Source organism: Varroa jacobsoni, unplaced genomic scaffold (assembly GCF_002532875.2).
Source record: "Varroa jacobsoni isolate VJ856 unplaced genomic scaffold, vjacob_1.0 contig02548, whole genome shotgun sequence".
NCBI classification, from domain to species: Eukaryota; Metazoa; Arthropoda; class Arachnida; order Mesostigmata; family Varroidae; genus Varroa; species Varroa jacobsoni.
This window is the reverse complement of record NW_019214839.1, coordinates 24,015-50,618: the sequence shown is the minus strand read 5'-3', so window position 1 is coordinate 50,618 and position 26,604 is coordinate 24,015. Positions and strand designations below refer to the sequence as shown.

The 26,604-nt window shown below is 40.6% G+C and overlaps 1 protein-coding gene and 1 long non-coding RNA gene across 2 annotated transcripts in view; one reads left to right on the top strand and one right to left on the bottom strand.

The window, feature by feature from the left end:
• The window catches only part of LOC111272543 (uncharacterized), a gene marked incomplete at its 3' end in the record, with an annotated part of 36,975 nt that continues 10,371 nt past the window's right edge, over positions 1-26,604 (bottom strand). Inside the window, 3 exon segments of the mRNA XM_022854053.2 lie at positions 1-370; positions 7,178-7,453; positions 18,535-19,194. Of these exon segments, the coding sequence (XP_022709788.1) occupies positions 183-370; positions 7,178-7,453; positions 18,535-18,862 (792 nt within the window). The 5' untranslated portion in view covers positions 18,863-19,194.
• Positions 786-26,604, top strand: LOC111272544 (uncharacterized). Its single transcript, XR_015315768.1, has 4 exons — positions 786-1,255; positions 20,426-20,740; positions 25,396-25,656; positions 26,524-26,604. It is a non-coding gene; the product is annotated as an uncharacterized LOC111272544 (long non-coding RNA).

The following is a 26,604-nucleotide window of genomic DNA, read 5'->3' as shown; positions in this document are numbered from 1 at the left end:
TATATATAAACGTTACAAATATTAATCACTGGCTCGAGAAGACCATGTGTTCCGATGTATAGCGTACATATTAGGTTCTATTTGAAGTGCCTATGGGTGGAAAAATCCGCACCGTCGACTTGTGTACGGATCCGTTGGATGAACGTAGGAGGCTATCAGCGCTGTTGGCGCCCAACTGCTGACTAGACGTCCAATGGGGGCGGAGGCGAGTTCGACGACGGTGGTTGCCGCTGTTCTCCAAGAGCTGTTGTAATAACAAGAATTTCACGTTCGACAACAAACGAAGTCTTTAAACTTCTTTTACATGGCGCTAGCGAAAGCGATGACCCAGAAGCCACCGAGCAACACGCCACATACCCAATGCCTCCACCTGTAATCAGCAAAACCCCACTTATAAGCGCATTGCCTGGCTCTTTGAAAGAGAGTACATTCATACACATAGAATAAATGGACCTCGATTCAAGACCGAAAGGTTAGGTACATGATTTTTCTATAATAATCATTATTGGCAATAATTAGCCGCATAAACTATTGACGGTATGATTGTTTTGAATCGATGCTTTCCGCTCGCCTCGATCTTGCTGCGCAGCTACCCTTCTGTCTACCGCTGGCCAAGTTAATCGTAGTTGCTTTCGAAATTAAGAAGTACATCTGAACGGCCCAGAAGCACTGGGCTTCTGGCTATTGGAAACACCTGCTGAGTTCCGTATAGCAATGGTTTATGTAAACGAACTCTGCCGTAAACTGAGCGTCTGTCAGACATATATTCAGTATAGCGAGCAATTTGTCTATAGAGGATATCAGATGGCTAAAATTATCCTGGTTCTATGTTTTCCCTAGGTAACCGTTCAGTCCTATATGACCTTTCTAGACTTAGCTCCTTTATCAGACTAAATAACAAAGTTAAATTACATCTATTACTGACAGATTTTACTAGGCATAAAACGATGATGAATACTAAGTTCAATCGAAAGGTTACTTTGACCGTCTTACTAACTTAAGCTAACCGTGGAGTTGTAGTGCCAGCGCTGATTGTTTTAGCGCTCCTTGATTGATTTAGTCTGCGCTTATTGTTTGTTATTTATATTTACGGTGATTTGTGTTTTTATATAAAAACTATAATAATGCGTGTTATCACTTTGTGATAAAGAAACACAGGGCACACAAGATGACAGTCAAGTTTTTAACTTCGATGGGGTTTATCAATGGCGCTTTAGACAAGTCATAATGGAAGAGAACAGTCAGAAATTTGAAGGTAAGTTGACATCGCTATTAATAGCGTGCCTCTCGGAGCCCGTCAACCTGGTCAACTTCCGTCATTACTAGGTTAGCCTTTAGAGCAGCCATAGAACCGTACATGATTTTCAAAATAAAATATTAATTAGCTCTTGTTATTAGTGAATCTAGGTAAACGTTTTATTATCAATGGTGGTTGGTAATTATGATGAGTCATCTTTTGACGATTTCGATCAATTTCATACAACGGAGCGTCTCTTTTCGACGCTCTAGTTAATCTCGGACACTATTCTGGCTATTTAAAGATCCGAATTAAACGTTTGTCGCTAAAATGAAGAACGGTGAAATATTTCCGAGGAAGAACGTGATTGAGACGCTGCCAGTGTTTTGTGTCTGCCCCCATCACAATTGGTCATTGTCAGCAGAACAAACGCTTCAGCACAAAGCGGACATATACAATAGATAACATTATTGGCATTTTATATTAAGATCTATGCGCTACATACTCGGATGTCCAGGCAAGTATGACTTTTCTTAGTAGAAAAGTAGACCATTCAAGGTCTGAGGCTGTGCATGTCAAGCAAATGAACGTTCATAGAAAGGGTGTTTTTCTTTCTTTTTTTTTTTTAATTAATACAATGTCTGCCAAATCTCCCTTGTTAAAAAACCTGTTGAGGTTTTTTGGCAGAGGCAAGGCCACTAGACCAAGAAGTGTCGTGAATTATGAAAGCCATCAAAATGAGTCGACGTTTCTAGAAAAATAATTCAGCACCTTATGCGCTTACCTAGAAAAATGAGCGAGCGCAAACCGTTTGCGAACGTTGAGATGGTTGTTGTTTGTTTCATTAGTGTTATCCTTAACACTAGAAGGCCTGTTATCAGGTTACTATCAGGCCACACCTTTTTAGCTCCGTCGGGCAACTTTTCCGGATGTCAAAGTCGAAGTCGACTGTTGTTTTTTTAGCTATAGTTTCTATTAATTAGCCAGTTAGTATTGGTACGTTGACAGTTCGTATAATCATCTGGTGACGTCAGCGTATTTGAGCATACCCAGACATTCATAGGATTGCTATAATAATAAAGTCCAAGAGATTCTAAAGGCGAAAAGCCATAAAAACTACTTTTGGCCAAAGTTGGTCAATAAAACCAAACGAACTCTGAGTCCCATGAAATAAATCTCTGATAATATATATATGTACTATGTATAACCTATATATATATAGGAATATTTCGTAGTAAATATCGTAGTATAACTTAACAGTGTTAAGTTATAATAATAGTTTATTATATAATATGGTTATGGTCGGAAAGTGACGATCAAAAAAAGTTCGATCGAAATGCATGGAACGCCTATTTTAAGACTCTGAAGAGTAGTGTTAACTAACAATGAAGCTTGCTGGTTTCCTCTGGTGTATACGTTACAAAAATAACAAAGGCATAAGACAAACAATATTGTTACAATTGATTGAGTAAGACAGCATTGCCACGCTATCACAACAAAATGTTCACCTTAATTAGGTTTAAAGTAAGGCTACGAAAAGCAGTCCTGGAACTATCATCTTATTGGCTCAGCCGTGTGTCACCCAAATATCGCACATAAACTCAAAATGTGCACCCTTAAGGTAGTAACAAACCACTCTAGGTCCTACATATAGAAAACACAGGCTCAGACGACATTTCTCAGGACAATCATAAAGGCGGCCAAATATCTTTCCATATCCAATACTCCCCTACATTTCCTGGATGATTGTGATTTTCTTTGACGTTTACGTAGATATTGGCAAAGTCGCTTTTTTTTTGTTTTCATCACTTTGCTAGTAGTAGTAGTAGTAGTAGTAGTAGTAGTAGTAGTAGTAGTCAAAGCCTTACAAGCACGGGTTATCCTAACATGGGAGAGAAAAAGACCATTTAAAACACCTAACTGCACGTATGTGTTGTACGGACCTTGTTGATTTCGATAACCTAATTATCCGCTGCAAATCTGCTGGACGTCCTAAAGGTGATATTAGGGGTAATGAGCGACAGGACATCTATCACAGTTTTTCGCCGCGTTCGAACTACATAAATGTACCGTCAGGCTCCTGGAGGCTTGCTGTGTCTATGGAAGTTACGCACGGCAGAGCTAGTGAACATACGCTCTTACTTTGGAACTAGTGAAATCTTCATTCTAAGTTAGTCCAGCGTGATCTGCAAATTCACACGAACTATAGTGACACGCACAGCAGCAGCAGCAGCATTCGACGGGTTTAACCTAAACATATTCTATTCAATACATACCATAGTGATACTTTTTTTAAAAGCAGACGAGGTAGTTGATTGTTAGGAGCGTGTATGAATGAAATTTGTATTTTTCGAAACGGTGATACGGGATTCCATCAATGACCAGGTTTCCATTGCGATTGCCCGGTGGAGAGCGAAACTGTTTTATCAAGAATATTCTAGTTACAAAATAGGTTGTTAGAGTATTTGACGAGATTAAACGTATTTTTTAGGTGAGCTAATATAAAAAAAAAATTAGGAGTTTTCAATAAAATCAGCCACGAGTCAAACCCGAAACTTCACGTGTGCTTAGCCCGCTTGCCCTAACAACTTGAAACGTACATGCTTATTGCTAAAGTATTAGCCTAGTTAAACATGAAACTACAAAGCGTGCATGTATCCGACGGCGGCCTAACCCAGGTAATTTGAAAAGCAGTAGTAAGACTTCTTACGACAATAGCAGTAGCGGCAGCAGATTTCGCCAAAAGTTTAGTCTTCAACAAGCTATGCCAGGTGTAGTTCTTCTTCGATTAGCCCACAGACACACCTAATGGCGTGACAAAGGACTTTCCGTTACACGTCTAACGGTGGTTAGGGGTCTCGCCGCAGTCGAGAAAACTTTATTCTGTCTCCTATGGACGAAATACAGACTTAAAGGCAGGCCATCTTCAGAAAATATCGATCTTCGATGTTAGTCAAATTGTACTTCCGGAACGCTCGAAGAAGGACAAGGAAACATGTTCAAAAAAAATTTGATCTGACGGGAACACATGGACTGGTCAGTGAGTATGGTACAGGCAACCAATTCAACTAGCTGTAGCGTAATATATATTTATGTTGCTCAGCCATAACGTTTCATAAACAAAACAGCGCTCTTGCAAGTCTAAGCTTAGACGAGAACGTAACGATAGCTTGCAATTTCAGTACGTTGAACATTATTATTACGATATTACCCTTATTGTAGTGGTGGTTTTAGAAAGTAATTAAGTTTCTTGTCTAATGTCAAGAAATTTGTTTATGTTCTGTAATAAGAAACAAACTGCTACCATTATGGTGAAATTGTTTGATATTGACATGTTCCTCATGCTCCGAACCCTCAGCTCGACCAATCAGCTAGACAGAATTTCCAAGGTTACCTCGAACGATATCGGTCGTTTAGAAGAAAAACATATACCGACAGATTAGCGGCCTCTTGAGAAGGCATCTCATATCCAGCAGGATTTTAGTTGTCTAGGTTTAATCTGATATTAATTAAACCAGAAAAATGAATCATTGGTAGACGCAAGATGTGTCCTTCGTTCCCCTTGGTCAGAAACGGGTGTGCCGATCCTACGCGTACAACGCGCAAAAACCGCCCCGCCTATTTTATAGCAGTACCGCAGACCACGGTGCTTATCGGGGGAGCTCTGAATAGTAACCGTGCTTTTTTTTGTCGTCGGGTAACTCACATACCCCAGGGTAGAATTGCATTTTCTTAGGTAGTGACATGGTTTATAGTGTAGGATATAATAGGAGTCCGCACTCTGATGGATTGGTGCGGTCTGGTAAAATAGCGCCGAGAAATTTATTGCTTCTAAAAAAAACTTGCGAAGATTCTTGTGACATCTTTTAGAGAACACGGACCAAGGAAATAACAGAAACATGACCAGAGTATTGTCGAAAAGAGACTATAAAACAAAAGTTCTTTAACTGGCTCTTCTATCACGATTGCTGGTTGTCATAAATACATTGTTAAATTTTTTAATTTTCTTTTGGGCCTTGTCCTTGTTTTATCTTCCAACCATTTGTATATAGGCTGATAAAGTTAGTTTAATTTTTTTGACCTCTGGGTTAATATAAAGTCCTTTTGTGCTCATTTAGATGTTTTCCAGACCGGCTTGCTTTCTCTGCTGACTAGATTTTTTACAAATTACGTCGCAAAGTAATCTCAAAGATCCTCGTGAAAAAATTACAAAGCATCCTTATATAAAAAAATAGCTAATAATAAAACCGGACAATTTTGAGACATGTAATTATACTTTATACCCTTTAGCCTTGTTTGAACTCATGTTCGCTCAGTATATCGCCAGCTCTAATTATCAACACAACATCGAAATATTGATGAAACATTAAAAATACAGCATTAGTTCCTATAGAAAGTAAATTTTTACTAGCGCTAAATCTGTCTGGAAGCTTTCGGTTCTAGGTAAAAATGCCTTTCTTCAGATGCACAGTTTTGAGATATATTATACTATAGACGAAACATATATTCCGTAATCCCTTCTTAGAACTCTTTGAAAAAACGATCCTGTCAGATTACATTCTGAACGATGGTTCGAAAGACCAAGCTTTAAAGCTATTTTGCTATCCAGTGTTTACTGAGAACATCGGTTGGGGGGTGGTAAGGAGTACGCTATAGAAATACAGTATGGTATCCTCATGGGAACTGATTTAGGGCTAGTTTCGAAGCAAGATCATCCAAGAAATCTGCATATGTTAGTTGCGATTTCGGTGTCCCCTGTGATGGCAGTTGATTTATTAGAGGATTGACTAACGTCTTCGTTATCTTACGCTCGTTGTCACTTTGCCCTTGCCTTTGCCTGCCCGTTTAGTTCGGTATTGAAAGCAAACGAAGGCAACGAAATATGGGTAAATAGGCTAAGATGGAATACACTCGCACGAGTCGTATGTAATAGCTATTTTGTAAAAAGTAAAAACGTGTCTCGACTAAAGGACCCGGTTGGGTCGTAAGTGAAGACCCACCCAGTGTTGTTTCGATTATAACTTGAAGCGAACAGACCCATTGTACTTTTCACAATTGACAACATACGTCGATTGGTGAAGTTTATCGGGTGCTACGGCAATGATACATATCTCTAGCGTAGTGACTACGACAGCGCTTGTTATACCATAAGAATATTAACGAGAACGAAAATACGAGTAGCTAAATATGCTGATAGTGCTACTTCAATGTTGACTTCAGTGTCAGCTGCGAAGGTACCTGGTCAAGCCTAGTTTCTGAGAAGCGGATAGTTGTATCATTGAATGTTCGATTGGTTCATGATGTGGACTAGTACAAAGATGAATATGTCTACGATAGAAAGACTCGAGTGCAAGTCAATTGTTCATTGTAACGCATAACAACACGAGACGGGCTGGACCGGTTGCCCCCAGATGGACACACATAAGGGTCTCAATCAAGCCTAACGTCATATTTAAAATGAACCTGAATGAAAAAGCAATGTAGAAGATACTTAGGTTCATTAAACGCTGTCAACTAGAAGAACCCGTAGCTCGGCTGACGGTCTAGTTTTTCGAGGTACCATTTATCTGAAGCATGATACGTGCTGAAGTCAGATGACAGGTAAATAATAACTGGAAAAAAAATTTAGGGCGAATAGAGAAATACAGTTGAATTACACTGAAGATGAATTGATCATTTCAGGTGTGGGGAAAATGTGGGATTCATAGAGTCGCTGGCGAGCACGCTGGCTGTTCACAGCCGTTTGCCCTGTATCAAGTTCAAGACAGATTTTAGCAGTGTCTCTATTCAAATCGGTTTGCTATCAGCCCGCTTGCGTCTATTACACATGAAAGCCTTTTTGCCTGTGCTATACTAGCATAAATATCACATATTGAATCCTACGAAATACCATATACAGTGTAATAGATTAGAACATTTTATAAATAAAACTGAACCAACCAATGCAGATGAGAGCAGTTCCAGCGAAGAGAAGGACTATACCAACCAATCGCCTTGCATCAATCGCACCCCTGTGGCCCTGCGGCTTCATTTGGTAGCCCCTCTGTTTACCAGCAGGCAATCCAAATATTGAGCTCAACGTAGCTTCCGCTTGTGATAGATTGCTTGGAGACGGACGATCTGATAACAATATAGCAGTAGGTGTTGGGTCAGTTACCATCGCAGTACCGCTGTGCTCTTCGTCAATACGCATTGATGCCAGAGTAATCAGTGTTCCTGGAACATTATGCCACATGGTTAAAAACAAGCCAACTGAAGGCAGATCCTTTTGAATATTGGTAGCAAGTTGTCAATAAGGACGAATTAGAGACGCATTACAATAACCTAGGTGTTTAGAACAATCAAGGCCTAGCGCTCGACCGGCCTGATAGCGGAGCGTCTCGTCGCACAAATCCACTCAATGCTTTCGTCTTCGACGAACGTCCCGATTGGCCTGTTTGAATAATTAATGCTACTAGCGCCATCGCTCTATGTTACTGTCGTACGATCTGCCTCGTCCGTACGTATACGATATAGGAAGAACGCATTAGCTTGTTATTGAGGAATGCCAGATTATCGTAGTCAGAGCAGTTACTTCACCGTAGTAAGGAGCAGATAGAGAAAGAATGAGAAAAGGGCTTACTGTTTTTGTTCAACTTATCATGCCCAAAATATAGGGACAGGTTTGCTGCGCTACAACGGTTAGTTGCATATCTGACTGCGCCCAATAGATTACGTTGTTGCTCATTTTCAAACCGTAAATGTTGCTTAAATTTCAATTGGAACGCTGCATCTAACAGAAATTTTCTAAGTTATTCACATCACGGACCAGTCGTAGTAATGATGACGTCGACAAGAGAAATTACGTAATTGAACAAAGACGGTTAACAAATATTGCTATATTGTTTTATTGTGTCCCCCGTTTTGGCTTCGTACCATTTCTTTGATGGCAGGAAATCTAGGACCGTCTAAAGGAGTTCGTGGCGCGCGTCTTTCCAACGAAATTTTCCCTGTCGCAACTAAGATGCAACTTCTATACTTAGCACGTCAATATTGCTACCTAAACCCGATGTTACTAGATCAATACTTCAAGAAAGGCCGAATAAAATAAGCAACGACGGGCCTGTTGGCCTTTAAAATAACTGGCAGTAAACGCGCTAATACGTAGTTCTCGCAAGTGGTACTTGTTAGTAGCCTACGAAGACTGCAATGAAATGAGCAGAAGTGCCTGCTGAACAAGATCAGTTAGAACTATTTCATTGTACAACACAGGCAATATTGAAAACCGCGTGTTGCCAAAGTGAAGCATCTTGCAAGATTAATTTTTCATCGCAATAGCTAAACTACTTAAAAAAAAAAAAGCTAGGTTAAGGTTAAGGAATTGTTATCCTATAAAGGCTAAATCGAGTATGTCAATCGTGAAAAAAAAGCAGAAAGCAAAATGCCTTTTTGTAGTGTGTCGTTTTTGGGAGAAAGGGTGCCTGTTGGTAAATCAATGAAGGCTAGGACATAAGCATGTGCCGTGAATGATTATAGTGAAATTGACCAAAGTTAACTTTTAATTAAGAAGAAAACAGCGTCAAGCTGTAGAAAAAAGTCCGTCAGTTTTTCTATTTGCCAAATAACTTTTTTATGATGCGTATCTCATTAGCATAGGACTTTCCCTGCGAACTGGCTTGTCCTACCAGTGCTAATAGCCTTAGGGTTTTCTTTAATTGTGATTTTCGTCTGCGACACAAAGGCAAGTCTAGATGACTTTATAAAACGTACCATCCCTTCATATATGATCTTGCAGCTCGGTTACTTGGTAACGAACTTCGCTTGATTCGTTTAGTTGAACAAATTGAAGACTGCGAAAAACGCACGGCTCTGGTAAACGGTAGTGTGTGTTTGATAAAGGCAATGCTACGACCGAAGAGCCCCTACACGGCAAGCATTTCTTCTCTTATTGGAACTATTGGCGAAATGATATATGCCCTACCCTACATGAAGTGGCCATGCAATATCGATATGTTCTATGACCCTTTCGTATGCAATACTGTTACTAGACTGTTTCTCATTAATGATATATATGAAACATATATAAGCCATTATCGATGGGTATAGGTCATTGGAAGTATTTTACCTTAATACCGAACTAGCCATAGAATTAAAATCGACAAACAGAATAACGACTGGAAACATCTATATAGCCAAATACTTTTCAAGAAACAGAGAAGATGTTCTATTTACTAAAAGTGGCTTCCGAAATGACTGCCTAGGTGACAATTGGGACCATATATTGACCGCGTTGGCAAATAGAGTTTAAACACGTATATAAAAAAAAAACACCTATTAGGCTAGGTACAATTATCGTAATGAAACACTGTAATCGAGCACCGATACTATAATCCAGTGCTCACACTGTTTCGGAGATAAAATCCGAAACACTTGTTTAGAGTGGCAATTGAGAGTATAGAGACATAAAGTGGGAAGAAAACTTTAAATACTCAGACGCATTAGGTGACATGCTGAGGCAAATTGAAAAGTACGCAGACAGGACGCCGTCCACCGGGGTTTGTACGCCGACAAGACCCCCGTCGAACAACCAAAGTTGCTGAAATAACTTACATTTTTTTCCTAAAAAAGGTTTCTGGAAAGCAGTTTACGTACTATTGAGCATTATTAGAGCAAAACCTGTTTTATATGAGCCACGGGATTCAGCACAGACGATCGTATCTATTTCCACCGAAACCGCTGCCTACTAATTCTATTGCATCGTTCCGCCTACCGTCATCTTCATTTAACAGCACAATGGGTTGGTGGGCAGAAGTGGTGAATCCCAACCGAGTTAAATGGCCGAATTCTGCGGAAATTCACTCTTATGTAGCTATTGCCCCAAATGGTCGTCTTCGCTATGATTCTAGCCGCCTTCAAGTTAGGGCAAACTAGCAAAGTATGAACAACATTATCCTCGACGCCCTAGTCGCGGTGTATTTGAAAAAGCCTTAGTAATCCTCTGTAAGTCGAACTAGCAGTGATGACTCGACCAAGGCAGTGATGAACTTCCTTGACTGGTTTGAGATGTCCAGGATTGGGTCATGCACTCGAGCTTTAGGCTTGCTTGTCACAGTTGCAGTCTCGTTTGTTCTCTTTCTTTTTCCTTTTCTAGTAACCCTACAAGGCAGCGATCCCCAAGTCTCCGTTCTTCTTGTACCTTCAAATCCCACAGCGGTGTTCCGGCCAGGACCAAGGATATTGACGTACTAACTTTCCCAGCCTGTCTTTTGGATTGTTCTCAAAAACTTTCAGTGTTTGATGGAGGTTTTAACCGCATCGAAGCTCCATATAGGTCTTTCGACACTGCGACGGAAATAACGAGCCGGCTGCGTTTTGGCCTATTAGGCCCGTGGTCTAGCTATAGAGTCTACCATCGTAATGGTCTTTTCTTTAATTTCAACGTTAGCCAAGTATCATCTCTTCTCCTTATGTTATTGCCCTCTGCGCACACCATCCTCTGGGCGCAAACAGTTAGACCTAGGTCGTGCCTTCTCCTCTGTGGAAAGCTGTCTCCTTTCCGCTATTCATGCTAACTAACTAGATCGTTTACAGCCATCCATTTCAATATAAGTTTCCCTCTGCTATTAGATCTCATAACGCTCCAAACGTCTAAATCTGCGTTGAATTTCCAGTCGCTATCTGAATGAGATGGTCAGCTCATTAAGAAAGCACCACGCGCACAGTTTGCGTTAGTGTGGCAGAGAGCACATGACATACGACTCGAGTTCTACCCATCACCAACCTTCTTTTTTTATAGGAAGAGAAAGGTCTGCATTAATACAGACGCTCTTGCAAATGGCTGCAATCCAGTCGAAAACTGACGCTACACTCAGCTCGGTAACCAAGGTGATTGTTGCATTTCGTCTGCTCTAATCTCCTTCATCATAGCGTTGACATCTCGGGTGTGATTCCAATCGACCTGAATTAACTTCAGCTGATGTATTAGATAAGGTAGCAGTTGTAGCAGCTTTCAAGGTTCCCGCGCGATGTCGCTATATTTTTGCATGATGGATCTCAAAGCGTCAATTGAAAACCATCTCTTTTCTTCGCCTTGCTCCTTTCTGACAACGGCCTGCGCTTTTTCTCTTTGAGTCTTGCCTTCAGTGGGTTTGCACTAGCAGAGCTTACTTAAGATTCAAGCCCGTCTTCCTGAAGACCAGACGTGTCGTGGAACCGGTTGGATGGCTTACTGTACGGCATACATAGCAGTAAGCAAAGAGATTCTTGCAGTCACTTGTGTTATGCTCGATTTCGTCACATTTATGGTAGTTCTCTGTTCTTTCGTCACTGTAAAGTGCACGGTAAAGTTACCGACCATTTGGCAATTGTAGTAAACCTAAACTTCTAGCCTACAGCTAGAATTTTCAAATGGTGCTGTTTTTTGGGATAAAAACTTTCTGACAGGATCCTTTGGGCTGCCAGTTACGAGACGTTGCCATTCGCCATTTACGCCCACGCGAGTATCCCCTGCTTGGAATTTCGTACTCTTTGAGAAATCTAAGTTAAATCTGCAGTTCGTTTGCGATCTTATTTGAATTCAAAAAAAGGTAGCGTCACGCAGAACCCCCATGATAACGGGATCCACTGCATCCCGGGTGTCCAGTTCGATGTCTGCGCTATGAATTAAATTCGCGAAAGTAACCCTGCTTATTTAATCGCTTTTTTATGAACCTTACTTACGAAGTACACGTTTCTGCTCTTTGTGGTTAGGGCCATTTTAGTCCTGGCTTTTTTTGGTCTAACCTGATCGTTAATTGTCTACGGTGGGGCCTTAATAGTGGAGCGTCTGTTCACTTTAACTCTAACGATACTTTAGCCAGTCGTTCCAGGCACCATGGTTCTGCCTGGTTCCCAGGAAAAACTGCGAAGTTAGGGCGCTTCTCGTCTTATCAGAAATGCTTCTCATTAATCTGATTTGTGGCGGGTTGACAATTGTGAGTTAAAAAGGATCTTAGTATCTTCAATGACCTTGGTAGCCTTCTAACGAACCGGTACTGTCTTCATCGATTTTCAACATGCCGACAATGAGCTTCATTATAGGAATCTGCGGGTTCAAGAGACGCAAACCCCCTCCGCGCCTATCGTCAACTATTTCGAGTGTACCAATACTACGCAGGTTTAATATGTTCCCTACCAGGAGGCCCGTGACTGAGACAACAGACGGATATTGCACCGTCACCAGTCTGATAGGACTTTAGCCCTTTCGGAGCTTTAGCTGATTACCATAGCTCTCGTATCGCATGAGCCCACAATGCTATTGCGCACAAAAAGTGAGTATTGGGAAACGGTCTCAAGTTACGTCCTTGCAATTAAATTTGCTAAACTATCAATAATTTGCGTTTTAGCAAAAGCTTCTCGATTTCCTTGGCTAATGTTGCAGCTTCAAGTTCTTCGAGTGGTTCCTTCTCTATCTGCTTATTGCATTGAAGACAGACGGCGGTAAAATTTTTCGTGATGCTTTGGGTTGCGCTAGAAACTTACTACTGCAGATTCTCTTGAAGCCTTTTTTTAAGTAGAGGCTCGTTTTGATTAAGAATTTCCTCCAACTACCTTCAGAGCTTGTCGCTCGGATTTATAAGCTAGTTATTTTTGTTACACATCTTATGAAGAGAAGGATTAGTGGCAGCTTCTTTCTTCTTGTTGTTCTTCCCCGAGCCGCCAAACCACACGTCTCGATGGAGCAGCTCTTATATCTATCTGCGTCTCTCCGAATGTTATTTTCAGGGTCTTTAGGGACTTAACAAAATCGAAGACCTTGCCTGAAGCATCGTAATAATTTATCGCCGGATCATTAGCCTGAAAAGTCCCAGCGTCGTTATTCCCTTTCAGAACTATTTTTAGACACTAGCGGGGCTATTTGCTTGGGAATCCCTATTAATTTGTGTGACTCACCGCTTCTCGAAGTAAATGTGAAGCTGCCTGAATAATTGTGCTCATCGAGAGTTCCTTAGGTTTGGTCGGACTCGTGCATTATTATCCCTTCAACAACCGCCAACTGCACAACCTCTTCACTTCTCGGCCCTTTTTATTGCAGTAACCTCGGTACCTTTCTTTCCATCTAAAGAGATCCACGTCTTTAAGACCTTCAGGCAGATTGAACTACAAAACAGTCCTCTCTAGGCAATAAAACGCGCCCGAATTGCTAAGTTCTAGGTAGACAGTTTTTGCAGCCTATTACTAGTACTTCTAATCAAATATCGTAAGTTTAGGAGTGAGTTCTCTGGCATCGACCCCGTCGTCTGCTGAAGAAAAATATTAGCGCCACATTGTAAGAGCCGTATCTGTAATGCGCCTGCCTACGACAACACATTACACGTCTAATATATAGACCCTCCGCGTTTAATCGTGACTTGCTTTAAGCGACTCAAGCTACTATGAGAATTAAGACGGGTCCTGATAGCTAGATATAGTCTCTACTGATAGGAAGGAGAAAGAAGTAAGTTCCGTACTATCCTCAATGCAACCGCTACGGATTGTCCGATGAGTTTCGCGTACCTGATTCTTTCGGCATGCCGCGCTTTACGATTTTCACAGTAACAATGCTACAATAACGATGAACACTCCGCTGACAAATCCCAACAACTGTCCAATCCACTTGTGCATATTAGCTCACTGCCTCATTAGAGAACGATTGTGCATTTCGGGCTTGAGGTTCCACATGAAAACTCGTCTTTTGAGGTACTTCAAGAGTTCGGGTGAATGCAGCCGTTCTAGTCAACTGCTAGCGGAACACTGAAGTATCTACAACCGAAAAAGCGCAATTCGTGAGAACCTGTTGAATCTTTTGCGGCCACTCAAATCGGGTTGGCCAGTGCATTACGTCGTGCTTCAGCTAATTATCTGACGCTACGTGAAATAGCAACCTGTATTAAAAATATTGTGTTCGTCATTCAAATGACCATGAATTAATAAGCGTTTTTCGAGATTAAATCACGGCAGAATTTTCTTTAGTCACCTTCTGTTCAATGGCGTGCCTGACATGGTCTATGGGGGCTAATACACATCTTTATGAGTACGTTTTGATAGTAATAATGAATGGATAGTAAATAAATAAAGCTGATACTGGCTGTCGCTAATTCAAACTGCGACGTTACCCAACGATGACAACAAAGCTACAATAAAAAGAAGAATAAAGAAGTACTAATGAGTAATAGCAGTACTACGCTGGCCGTTGGGGAAACCCAAGCAAGATAAGTTCAATAATGGGTTTTCGGGTCGCCCTTAGGGCAATCTGAGTCATTGGATTGGGAGGGCATGCAAAAGCACATCTGAAAACAGCTGAAGGTAGGCTTAAAAGTACACCTGGAAAAAGAAGTACCTTCTAAAAGACGATAGCCTCATAGTCTTTTAGCGCTGTAACACATGTTTATAGTCCTATAAGGCCGTGTGTCGTAACTATAGGCTGCCACCTTACAACAGCATAAAATACGCAATAACAAAAACAGGATAATGTATTCTACTAAGGTATATTTTATTCTATTTTGTATTTTCTTGTCAGGATGTGTATGTTGACCAAACTGTACGAAACGCGCACTAACTTTCCCTAAATTTACAAATAGCCATTGAAGTGAAAAAAAAAAACAAAAACACAGTCGGGCCAGAAGATGCAGCCAAGTAGAAACATTAATATATAATGTACTACGTTCCTGTCCTGCGCAGGCAGAAAATGCATCTTGGAAAAGCTTTAGGTCAACTGATTTTTATACAATATTGTAGAAATTAATTTACGAACAGTTCTCTATTGTATGGCTATGAGTTAGACGTTTAGCCACCAGCTGAATCCATATATTTAGCGAAATGAGGATTCTCATATAGGATGTTAAGTTTCAATAATTTCCAGAAGGAACTGTATTTGATTTCACAGACAGCAGGTAGTTGTGCCATCAAATAAACATGAGCGCTTTAAGGACAAAAGATTTTCTACGTTCCGAATAAAAACTACACGATATCAATGAATTTTGGTTTACGAGAACGTCATGGTCGATTTTTGCACCGAATGATGTTCCAACCATTTACAGCTGTCGAAAACTTGTACGTTTCTGAACTTATTAGCGCTAGATCAGAAAGGTCGAAATCAATAATTTTTTAAGTCATCTGAAATGTCCTAAGCAGGATGATAAGCCTCCGCAGTGGACCGCCTATGCCGTCGTCACTTATTGCGCTATTTTGCAATAGATATGTACATCGACACATAGATCTGTCACATACACCAGGCTGAATAGATTCTAAAATTAACCGAAAAAACGCAAAAGTATTATCCCGAAGCTGGTTTTCATGCGTCTATCCTATTGCTCAGGCTTGCTTCAATAATTAGTTTGGTTAGATGTTTCACCTTTTAGAGCTTTTTTTTATTAACAGCGTTAGTACCTGGCACTAACTTCAATTTCAGTCCGTTAAATTTATTTATATAGAGCATGACTTGATTTCAACTAGCCTAAGCTTCGTTTTTCTAAAAACAAAAAAAATTAAGATAAGAAGGATAAGAATTAAAGGAACAATCAAACCATGCGGCGATTGTATTCACTCAAATAGTTCACCACGAGTGCCCCTAAAGAAACGCTTGAAGATAATCTATATATAATTTTTGGATAAGGTTATGGTTATGAAAAGAGACGTAGAGTTCTCAGAAATACCTCAGTACCTCATTCAGTACATTTAACACCTTAACGTAGTATTGAATTCGAGTTCATTTTGGACAAACACTACCATATACTAATATATTTTTCTTGGTACAATCATATGAATTAGTTATACTAGTGCAAACGCCAAAGACTTTGCGCAGCGCTTCTTAATACCTATTTTTTTTTGGCCAATCAAAACTTTTCGTTCTTATAACTCATCTTTTTTTTTTTTTTTGTTTTTATGAAATTTCACTCTGCTACCATGCATGGACTTGTGTATGCTGAAAATACAGAGCCTCTGCAGCGGTCCCATTTACCTCCATTATGGCCGGTTAGCTTTGATAGCGAACGTGTTATCAATCCAGCGGCAGCGTAGGCTTGAGACATTGCCTTATTCACACTGCGTTACGGGAACCTAATTTTCCACTTGGCTGTACTATAACAGAGAGCACAACTGCAAATTGGCTGTTCTTTCCTCGTAGAGTGTAATCGAAAAATGCCTTTGCATCTTCTTCTATATTCTGAAAGTGGGTAAAAAAAGACACTTAAAATAACTTGAAGTTTAACAAGTTGTCAAGTAAATCCTGTGCTACAAACAATGTAATAGCGATTTTTGCTCTATTAGTGTAGCTTCAGCACGTAATTTTTTGTTTAATATTCTATACAGTAGAAGCTATTTAAAGCTGCCTTAGACTAGTTTCTCTGTATGCATAGTATTCAAAAGAAAAATGGCTGGCACCTCTTATGCGTATAAAATGGTACGGTTAGTTCGTTCGGAAGTATCAAAAGCAAACTGGTCCTCCATGTACCTTCAATAATTGTATTCATTCCCGGTATAACCATTCTCTTTCTGGCGTGTCTCCTATAACTGCCAAAGGCTGGTAAGGGACTCCTTCTAATTGGTTAAGACTTCCTAATGTTTAAAAGATAACAGGGCTAATAAGAAAGAGTGTAGTCTGAAAGTTTCTAAACCTGGTCTGCTCCGTGCTCGATCCTACATGGCATGAGCTACAAGCACAATAAATGACATGTGGTAATGGGACTAAAGTGTCAGTCACTGTCTCAGACCACAGTAGAGTTTCTCTCCAGGTGCAAAGACAGAGAAGATACAAATTATTTGGCCAGCGATCTTCCTCTCGATGACAGCCCTGTGGTTTCCGTATGCAAAGATCGCCAGGCCATAGAAACGCCCAGGAGATACAGGTATCATAAATCATTGTACGACGTGCATGTTAGCCTACATCGTTTACGGCGCGCAACACCGCTACGACCGTGTGAAACTACCAGTTCTCCTTCATCCCGCCCGCTACGTCGTTTCAGCAGTCGCTTACTGCTTCTACCACAAGCATCTTCGGTTATTCGGGCAAAACTTGTCGGCCTAGACTCGTTGAAGTTACTGTTTCCCACAACTGTTTATCCTTGGCATGGCAAATGACCCTGCGTCGTAATAATGAAATAGGTATGTACATCGGAAGGTTTGCTCACCGTCCAAGTCGGCTAGTACAGTGCATAGCAGGCGTCTTCCAACAAGTAAACCTCTCATAACAAAATATATGCTTGCAATGATGTGGGTGCACCTAACTAATTTTAGAATAGTATTTTTTTTTAATTTTTTATTGTTATCGTAGGTTTGTGCCATTCTTAAGAGTCTGATTATGACATTCAGCTGCATTAACGTGAATACGTTCCTCCTACCAAGATATCTCCACCGACCTCAAAAGTGCAACATCTGACGAACTTAGGTTTGCTAGTATAATGTGAACCTAACTTAAGGCTAAAAGCTTCTACAGAAAAAAACAGCCGGATGCTGCGAACGGGTTGAACCGGCCTAAGCGCTTTAGTGGTAGAAGCTGGGTAGATACAAATAAAGAAACTCCAAAACAACGGCCTTGTTTATCTTACAACCAAATATTTTTCGAAAACGTTGTTGGTAAAAAGTATCTATAATAATTATAAAAAATAAATATACCAAAACATCTCTAAGTATATAATTCACCCATATAAAAATACTGCATGCGTTTTAGTTATTAATTGAATAAATATTTTAACAATTTATTAAGCTTAGCGATATCTGACAAAATGATGTAATCGTTTCACTTGAAAAGCTTAAAGAGTGGAATACTGGCTAAATTGCTGTTATAAATGTGTAATTCTCAATTGGTTTCTAAAATTAGCGCAAATAACTATAATTAGAAAGGCTTTTTCCTTTATTCGAAGGAAGCTCTGTGAAAATTTTCCCTACGGCAGAGTTCGAAGCGACAATTATTGGCATTAGGCCCAGAGATATTTTTAACTCCTATGAATCACTATAACGATAATACAAATTGAACGTACTATTTTAATTTTCTGCTTTAAACAGTTATCAAGTAAATAGGAAAATGTACACGCTTTGCATGAGAGAATGAAAGTGTACGCATTTTTCCGGAATCTTTAGACATTTCTACCTTGGTCAGTCTGGCTGAGGGTTGTGTCCACGCAATCAAGCGCCATTAGTATGGAAGCGAAACTTGTTCATACCATAATCAACCATTGAAGGTGTACCCAACGGGGTATATCCTTGAAAAAATATATATCATTTGTTGTGGTAAGGCATGTTTTCCTTCAACCAATTGCTCCTGCTACCAAAACCAAGAATCCAATTGATTTGTTTCGACTTACCCGCAGTGATGTTGATCACCCCGAACAGGAGGAAGCACAGAAGGAACGTCGACGCCGTTACAAGACCTATCACTCGCGGTGACCTGAAAGAGATTCCGTTACCAACTCCTGCGCCAAGACTACTAGATCCGCGCGGCATCATGGACGCCTCGACCGTTCCGATACTGCAGCCTATCGCGTCAGACCTGACGACCGCACTATTAACCACTAATAGATCGCTTTCTCCTCGGCCCTCACCAACCCGATGCTCTCCTGTCGTTTTGACGTCCTTACTAATATCGACCTTTTCGTTTGGTCGTTTAACTTTACTGGGCGCCATGTCGGACATATAGCGATGCACCTGCTAGAACAAGCGAGATACGATCGACTTTTGTCGATAGGTGCGCTTTTCAAACCGCTGACTGAACTGTTTGACCTTGTCGGTGTGAGCTTTCTTTTCCGTCTACGATGTTTCCGCAGGCCCACCGAAGTATCATTGGTGATATATCAGCGAGTGCGTAAACATGTAATTTGTTCCAGAGGGATTTCGAACGCACCTTCCCTACGAAGTGACGAACTGTCGTCGATTACTCATTCAATCAGTGAAGCAGACGTACCGCGAACAAGATAAGGGGTTGCATTTGCAATACAACGTTAGTGAAGAACGAGGTTGGCCATTGTCTGGAAACAAAAAAAAAAGGTCAAAACGCGGAACGGTTAAACCAAATTACAATAAAAGATAGGTTTAACAGGCTGACAGAGATGTACGATGCTCAAAGGTTAGATCTACACGGAGATAACAACTTTATCCGTTTGAGAAACGGCTCGTTCGGCGCAGTGAAGCGCCCAACCGAGTCTATCCTGGCCTAATCACTCAACGGCCTTAGCCGCTTCCTCTAAACGGTTTGTAATTGAAAAGATAAGTTATCGAAACGACTATTCGAGCATGCATAATTATTTATACATGCTGCAACGCTTTCGGCTACGGTCAGCGGTAAACAGACGTCACAGGTCCAAACAATGCCCAACAAATGTACTTTAACTATTTCAAATAGACTTTATGGTCTAGGAAAACAGTAACTCGTTTATGTGTGAAACACATTCGAAATTTTCGAAGAAAATGTTCAAAAAAACAAAAAGAAATAACAAAAACTTATTTTTATTATCTCTTCACTTCAGAGAGCAGGACAGGACAGAAATTTGGTTTCGTCGTACGCTCTGTTCAGTTATTGGTCTTCGTACCTTTCGAATATTTAACATAGAATAGAATCTAGTAACTATTAGTTAATTAAAAGCAAAAATATAGATTTGAGTCATACCGTGAGTTGCGTATTTGGCTGAATACCATACAATGGCGTCTGGCCTAAGCTTAGTAGATGACTGACAAATTGTTTGCAAAGGCGCTTCATCCTCCGTACATTAATGGCTAATCTCTGAATATCGATCTTCAATAGTTCCTTTTTTCACTCACATCATTGTATTTTGTATATATCTCGGATAGCGTTTTTGTTGTCTTTCATTTCGTTCAAACGTTTCTTGTCCCCGGCCTGATTATTGTTCCATCGAAGAATTTACGTCTCATTGAATGCGCCGTCAGCAAAATGTGGATCTGTAATTCACGTAAGTTATGCTTAATTTTATCGTAGGCCACTTCGTCTCGTTCGATACCGTCTCGTTGAATTGTCCTAACTGCGTCGATAGATGCCGAGTGAATCCTGAATGCTTTTATGTTCGTCCTGATTGTTGCTGTTGGCGTAACTCATAACGGGCGCAAATCGCTGTTCTATGCACGTACGTTTACATAAATTGCACGTTCTGTCGCTAAAACCTATCTAGGGCCTGAACCGTGGAGTAAATACAGCAAACATAGTAAACTATGCCGGTGACTGTAATCTCTCTCTTCTTCACACAGTTAAAGGACGGACAGTCTTCTGGAGCAGGACGTCAGTTGCCGGAAGGGAGTGTCAAGGACGACCTTTTACATCGGGGTCTGTTTTTCGCTGTACAAAGGATTGCTTTCTTACGACCTGAGAATACCTCGACGTACGATGCTGAAAAATACAACAGAAATATTTTGATGGGCTACAGCACTAACTAGTTCTTCCACCGTAAATTGCGTCTTGATCATGACACGAAGCTTATGTGAACGGGAATGTAACTGGAGTGAACAAGTTCGTTTGTGCCGGTGTCAGCCGTGTAAAGTAGAGGTCTACGTCAATGCTTCGACGTAAGTAAATAAATATTTAGCGTAAGTTAATCAGCTCTTTCCAATCAGCGTATTTACTATATTGTGTGTTTACTTGATGGAAACATGTTAATTTTCCTTGAAATGAAAAAAAAAAAGTGTTACATTGCAAACCAGCATAGTGGACTTCGTATAATGCGGATGATAAAATTCAAAAGTGGCTTTAAGGTAACATCGTTCTGAAACCCCTTATCGACTTAAGCACGGGCATGACGTCTCCACTAAAATTACATTAGCTCCTATCACTCGAGCAGGAGATCGCGCATCAGAAACAATCACATCATTATCATTGCACCATTGCGCATGCGTTGTATAAGATATGTGGGTAATCAACTCTTTCCTTAGTATAGGAAACGCGTAACTTAATATCGTCGGTGTATGAATATGGCCTTATAAAAGGTGCAACTAGGTTTTTGTTGTGCGGTGTAATGTAAAAAAGACAAAGGAAAAACTTATTGGAAACAGTCTTTCCGGGACAGTGGATTGCTTCACTGCTCCACTGAAACAATGATTAGGACTCATACAAACGGATTCGTGTCCAAGACGGTTGGTCGATATATAGGGAGAAATAAGCGCCTGTCAATTGTCCAGTGAGTTTATCGGTCTTTTAATCTCTTCAGTTGGATATAGGTTACAAGACCAATTATGATCTTTTAATTGTAGAGAAAAAGCATTTGTCCAGCTTGGATCATACGTACGGCTTGCCTTTCCTTTAAAGCATATTGCCCTTCGTCAACGACTGACGACTGCTCAATAAATCTACAGTTGCTAACATTTAATTCAATCATTTCTTGTGGGTCGATCTGATAGTTTGATTTTCTTTTTTATAAACGCTCGTAAAACTGGATTTCCTGAAGCAGGTGGATAAAGTATCATTCCCGTAGCATCTGCGAAACAAAAAAACAATAGCAAGCTCGCGCTGCTGGCAAGGTAGCTGGTTTCGTATAAAACACCGACAACTGCCTTACGCGATGAACGACTTTAGGGCAGCACAATGGCAGATGCAGAAAAATCACCGGATAAAGGCAGGGAGAGACTGATTGTACCTTTCAAGATGAAACACACTGTCGCACGAATAATTCTAATTAAAGATCTGTTTAACAACAGTTTAACCATTTTCTACTTATGAAATTTCTGTGTACCGTTTGATTTATAATATGTATACGCGTGAATCAAGAGAAGGCGATTAAACGTACTTAGTGCTGTGAAGATAAATTTCGTAATTCTGCCAACTGCTTTTAAATGTACCTACCGCTCTCGCGAAATATATCGAGAGCATTAGTAAGTTTATCTTGTTCTAACATCATATAAAAGTCTATGGGTTTACTCTGAAACAGCAAACATGTTGCTATGACTTTGTATGCTAATTAGTTTTTATTAGAAAAAAACGCACAAGTGTGATGGGTAACAATTATGAAGCATTTGAGCGGCATCCCCATGCAACTCTGTGCTGCGCCACAACATTGGGAAATAATTGGTAAGGCGCCCCGTTACTTAGGAATGACTAGGAATATAGCGATGGCCTACAAGAGGTCTCGTTGCAAACTGTAAAGAGCCTACAATCGTTCTGGGTTCTACTGGTAAGCTAACAGAGTACGTTAAAACATAGGTAACTGAAAGTCCAAGCACGATGATGCTGTAAGAACTGCTACATCATCTGTGTTTCTTCTTCTGTAGAGCTTCTGTGTAGTTTTCAATATCGATAAAATTCAGCGTAGACAGCACTTCGATAGCAAGCTTATTTAGAATTTTCAGATCCAAGTGTCATGGGAGAGGCTTCCGCCCCTTTGGTTGCCGTGCTTTTCGAGTTTTTCTAAGTAACCCCTAGCGTCTTTCCGACTCGACAAATGGTTCGACCCCGATTCCAGGATCGACTGCTAGCCAACAGCCATCTTGGTCAGATGATGCCTCACGATGGTGCTCGGAGCGTAAGGGGTTATGGTAAAGAGGAACCGTAAAACAACTGTTGCTGGAAAAACATTAGACCGCGATGAGGTAGGTGGCGCCAAGCATCCCTGCGGCTTTAAGAATCGGATTAATCTTGGCCTGAGGATTTCACGAAGCTGACCTGCAACGGAGGCTGAGGCTTTTCGGAGGTAAAATATTTACAAACGTCTTGGGCCAGATCGGTAGCAGCTCTCTTAGCGTTGGCTGCAGTAGTTCTAGAACGTTTTCACTGGTCGTTGGCGCAGTCCTCCATGGCAACTTGATAATTCGTTACGTCTATCTGCAGATGCAGGTTGGCCCTTGTTGCCATGCTTTCCTGAGGAAGGGCAATTCTCGTTCTGATATCAAGGAACGAGTCGAAGAAAAATCTGGCAGACTCTATTACAAAGAGGTTAAAGAAAAGTTTTTTGCAAATTTTTCCGATGAAATGACGGTCAAAAATACGTAAAATACACGAATGCAAAAGTTAGCTTTCTTTTTAACTCTAGATAAAAAGATAGAATTAAATTTTACAAAAAGAAGATTTTTTTTTTTTTTTTCCTATTAAGCGGGATAGATAGTATGTTTTTCTACGAAGGGACTTGAAGATTACTTACGTCCGTGGTTTTTCAATTGGCCTCCGATTTGCATAAAATAATCAAAATTAAGGTAATTTACCTAAAGATAATTGAATCATAGCGGTAAATGGATAAGGCTGCGAAACGAACAAGGTAACAATAGTAAAGTAACAGAAGTAGGCAAGATTTTGATCGAGGTGCTCAGATGGTCGGTAATTTACCTAAGATTGTACTAATAATGCCCGTAATATAACATTGTAAGCTGGTGTTTGCTCCACTATATCACACAAAGGAACTAACAAAACGTCTCCCGGACGTGAGGCCACTCTCAAAAAGCTTCGAGTCGACTCATCTGTAGTAGCCTGCGCTAGAGGAAGACAAGTTAGCGATATAAAAAGGAAGAGAGCCATACGAATAGTTACGCACAGGGAGAAAAGATTTCTATCATACTCTATGAATTCCATGGCTACCAAAAATACGTACGCGGCGGCGAATTTGAAATTGTCACCGACCGCGCGCCTTTGTACGATAACGGATGAAACAAACAAACGTCCACGATGTGCGCAGTGAACAGACTTCTTCAGCTTGAAATGTTGCGTTTCGAGGAGCAGTGAGAGTCAGATAAAGCAGCAATACTTGGCCTGATCCGCAGTGAACATTTGAAAGAAGGGGCCGACATATTTCCCTGCTTGACAAGTCTACTCTTCGCTTGCTTGTAACATGGACGTCTGCCAACGAATTCGAGTGACGCCCTCCTGAGGGTTATGCCCAAAAGAAATGATCAACGCGCACTACTCATGTTCACAAAGTAAGATCGTGACAAAAAGCCGTCGTTACAGGCTTTGTGCTGATCGTGTCATACGGCGTCTTACAAAGTTTCTAGGAGTTTGTTCATGTATCTTAACTTAACATCACGGTTTCCGCCCACGACGCTATCCTTATGCATGTGATACACTATTCCAGAAAATACATTGTATCTATTGTCAGACATCTTTACACAGGATTCGTGGATTTTAAATCGGCAATCAGTGTCGTGTTCCCAGAGAGAATATTGGTGAAGTTTATACAATGCGAAATCGTTCGGATGATGCTGCATCTGATCAGGACAGAAATTTTACAAGAAAATTCAGTTAACAGAGATGATAAAGTAGCCCGGTTTGAACTATTCCTCTAATCAACTGGCGTAATACACAGTGATAAGCTGGATCTACCGTTTCTCTTTCCTTCAACAAACTCTCTCCGCGTGGTACGTGGATGAGACGGGACCTACGATCAATATGGACAAAATCTAGGCCAAAGACTTTCGCCGCAGAAACCGTCTCGCTCTTACGCTCTACCCAAGCGGATGAGTCTTGATTTATGTAACCAGCTTTAAGTATCTGGTTCCAATAACTTTACAAAGAACAGCACGGACAAGATACGACAAGTGATGGTGGCAAGTGTCGATATACGGACACTTCCACCCGCTTCCACAAGGTGACCCTAATAGTTGCCTACCTAGGAATCCAGGCAGTGTAGCGGGACCTCCCCTAAAGACGTGAAACTCGAAAGACTTAACTGAAATACACCTGTATATCACATCAACGACCGCTGACCACTAACAGTTAACCGGCAGGCTGGGGAATGTTATATACGACGAGAGCGAGAAATACATTTACTATAACAATATGCTATAAATGTATGAAGCCCTTTAAATATATGCACAGAAACTGTTTTACTGGCGCTCGCAGTGACAATTTACGTTTTGAGCTTAAATCGTTTATTATGAAGCGTGTTGAAAAGTTAAACTTGTACCTTCCGCAAATTCAGATATTGTTTCCTATTTCTTTTATTTAACGATCAGTAACAATCTCGACGCTCTTTTGTCGTATGCAACAATTCTGAGAAAGTTGTGCCCAAAGAAATCTGCCCGACTCTCAATTGAGGATGGTATCTTAAACACAATAATAAAATACCTTTGAAGGTATTATATTCTTTTTCTATGACGAGTCGGCCAAATATAACAATCGAGCACACTACCCCTCTTTACATGATGGTATTCTTCAATTGTTACATCTTTTCCGTATAGTTCCATTGTAAGTGCAAATGATAATTTCTTCCTCTTAAATCGTCTGCTTAATTTATTTCTTTGAGTTTACGAAATTTCAGATGGTCGATTAAGTTTCCTCTCCTCCAGGGTGTACGTAGCATCATCCGGAGCGGGGGTCTTAAAGCTCGTGCAGTCGGTTGTTTCCAGCGTACCCACAAGAGCCGTTCGGGCGAAATGAACCAATGACAATAGCCGGCTTAGCGCACTCATTGAGCGAAGATTTATCCGAAAATGATGTAATGCCGATAGAAATAATCGATGGACCTATTATAAAGATCGATAGTTGCGGCTTTGATAATTGACATGTACGTGTATTTCTGAAGCCCTAAATTCACTCATTTGCTAGAAAAACAATTATAAAACATGGAATCGATCGCTTTTGCCCTAAACAAACCTTGGGGGTTTTACGAGGCTACTATTCGATTTTGGTGCATATAAGCACTCCGCTTCGTAAGTATTTGCCAAGCAGAAGAAGCATTTTTCGAAGTAGGATTCGATTTAGGGACGTTATCCTAAGCACACTTCAATGATCCGTTGTTATAGCCATGAGCTATTAGTGATAGGAACGGAGAAATGAGGTAGGTATGCTAGCCCATGCACAGTTATGTGCAGCAGTCCTAATAGCGATATAGGCCAACCGAGGCAAGGGCAGAACGACAAAGATAAGGCTGGCCGGTCAGGTCCACTCCGAACGAAAATTGGGACTTTTGAATAATCGTCGGAAGAAACAAATTACCAAACAAACAACCAAACGTTCTTGTTAAATAAAGGGAAACAATCAGCTGGGAGTATGAGCATTCTATGAACATTTTAATATTAATGCGGCTGCCAATTTGAATATAACAACAATACTACGATACACATTTAGAGTATTTTTTATATTTTCTAATAAATGGTATTACTATATTACGTAAAATTACCTTCTTCGATCGAATAGCTCATTCGAAGATATCTATTATAAAATATAGTGCTCGTTTATTGCGTAGCTCTTAATTGAATTTCGAAGTGTTTAGTTTCCTTCTATCTCTAGACCTACTTCCATAGTTTCGAAAGCAGCTCTCGTTGATTTGTTGGGTGGGTATAAGACTGTTGTAGGCTAACCCCAGCAGTCATTTTTGATGGAAGCATAATGAGGCAGATATGATTTGGCCAATCCTTCTCCTTTCTTTTAGATGATCCTTAACCGCGCAGCAGCAGAATCCTGGATAGTCGCCAAAAGGAGCCCAAAGAGTAGAATTTGTTTTAGCCGTTTC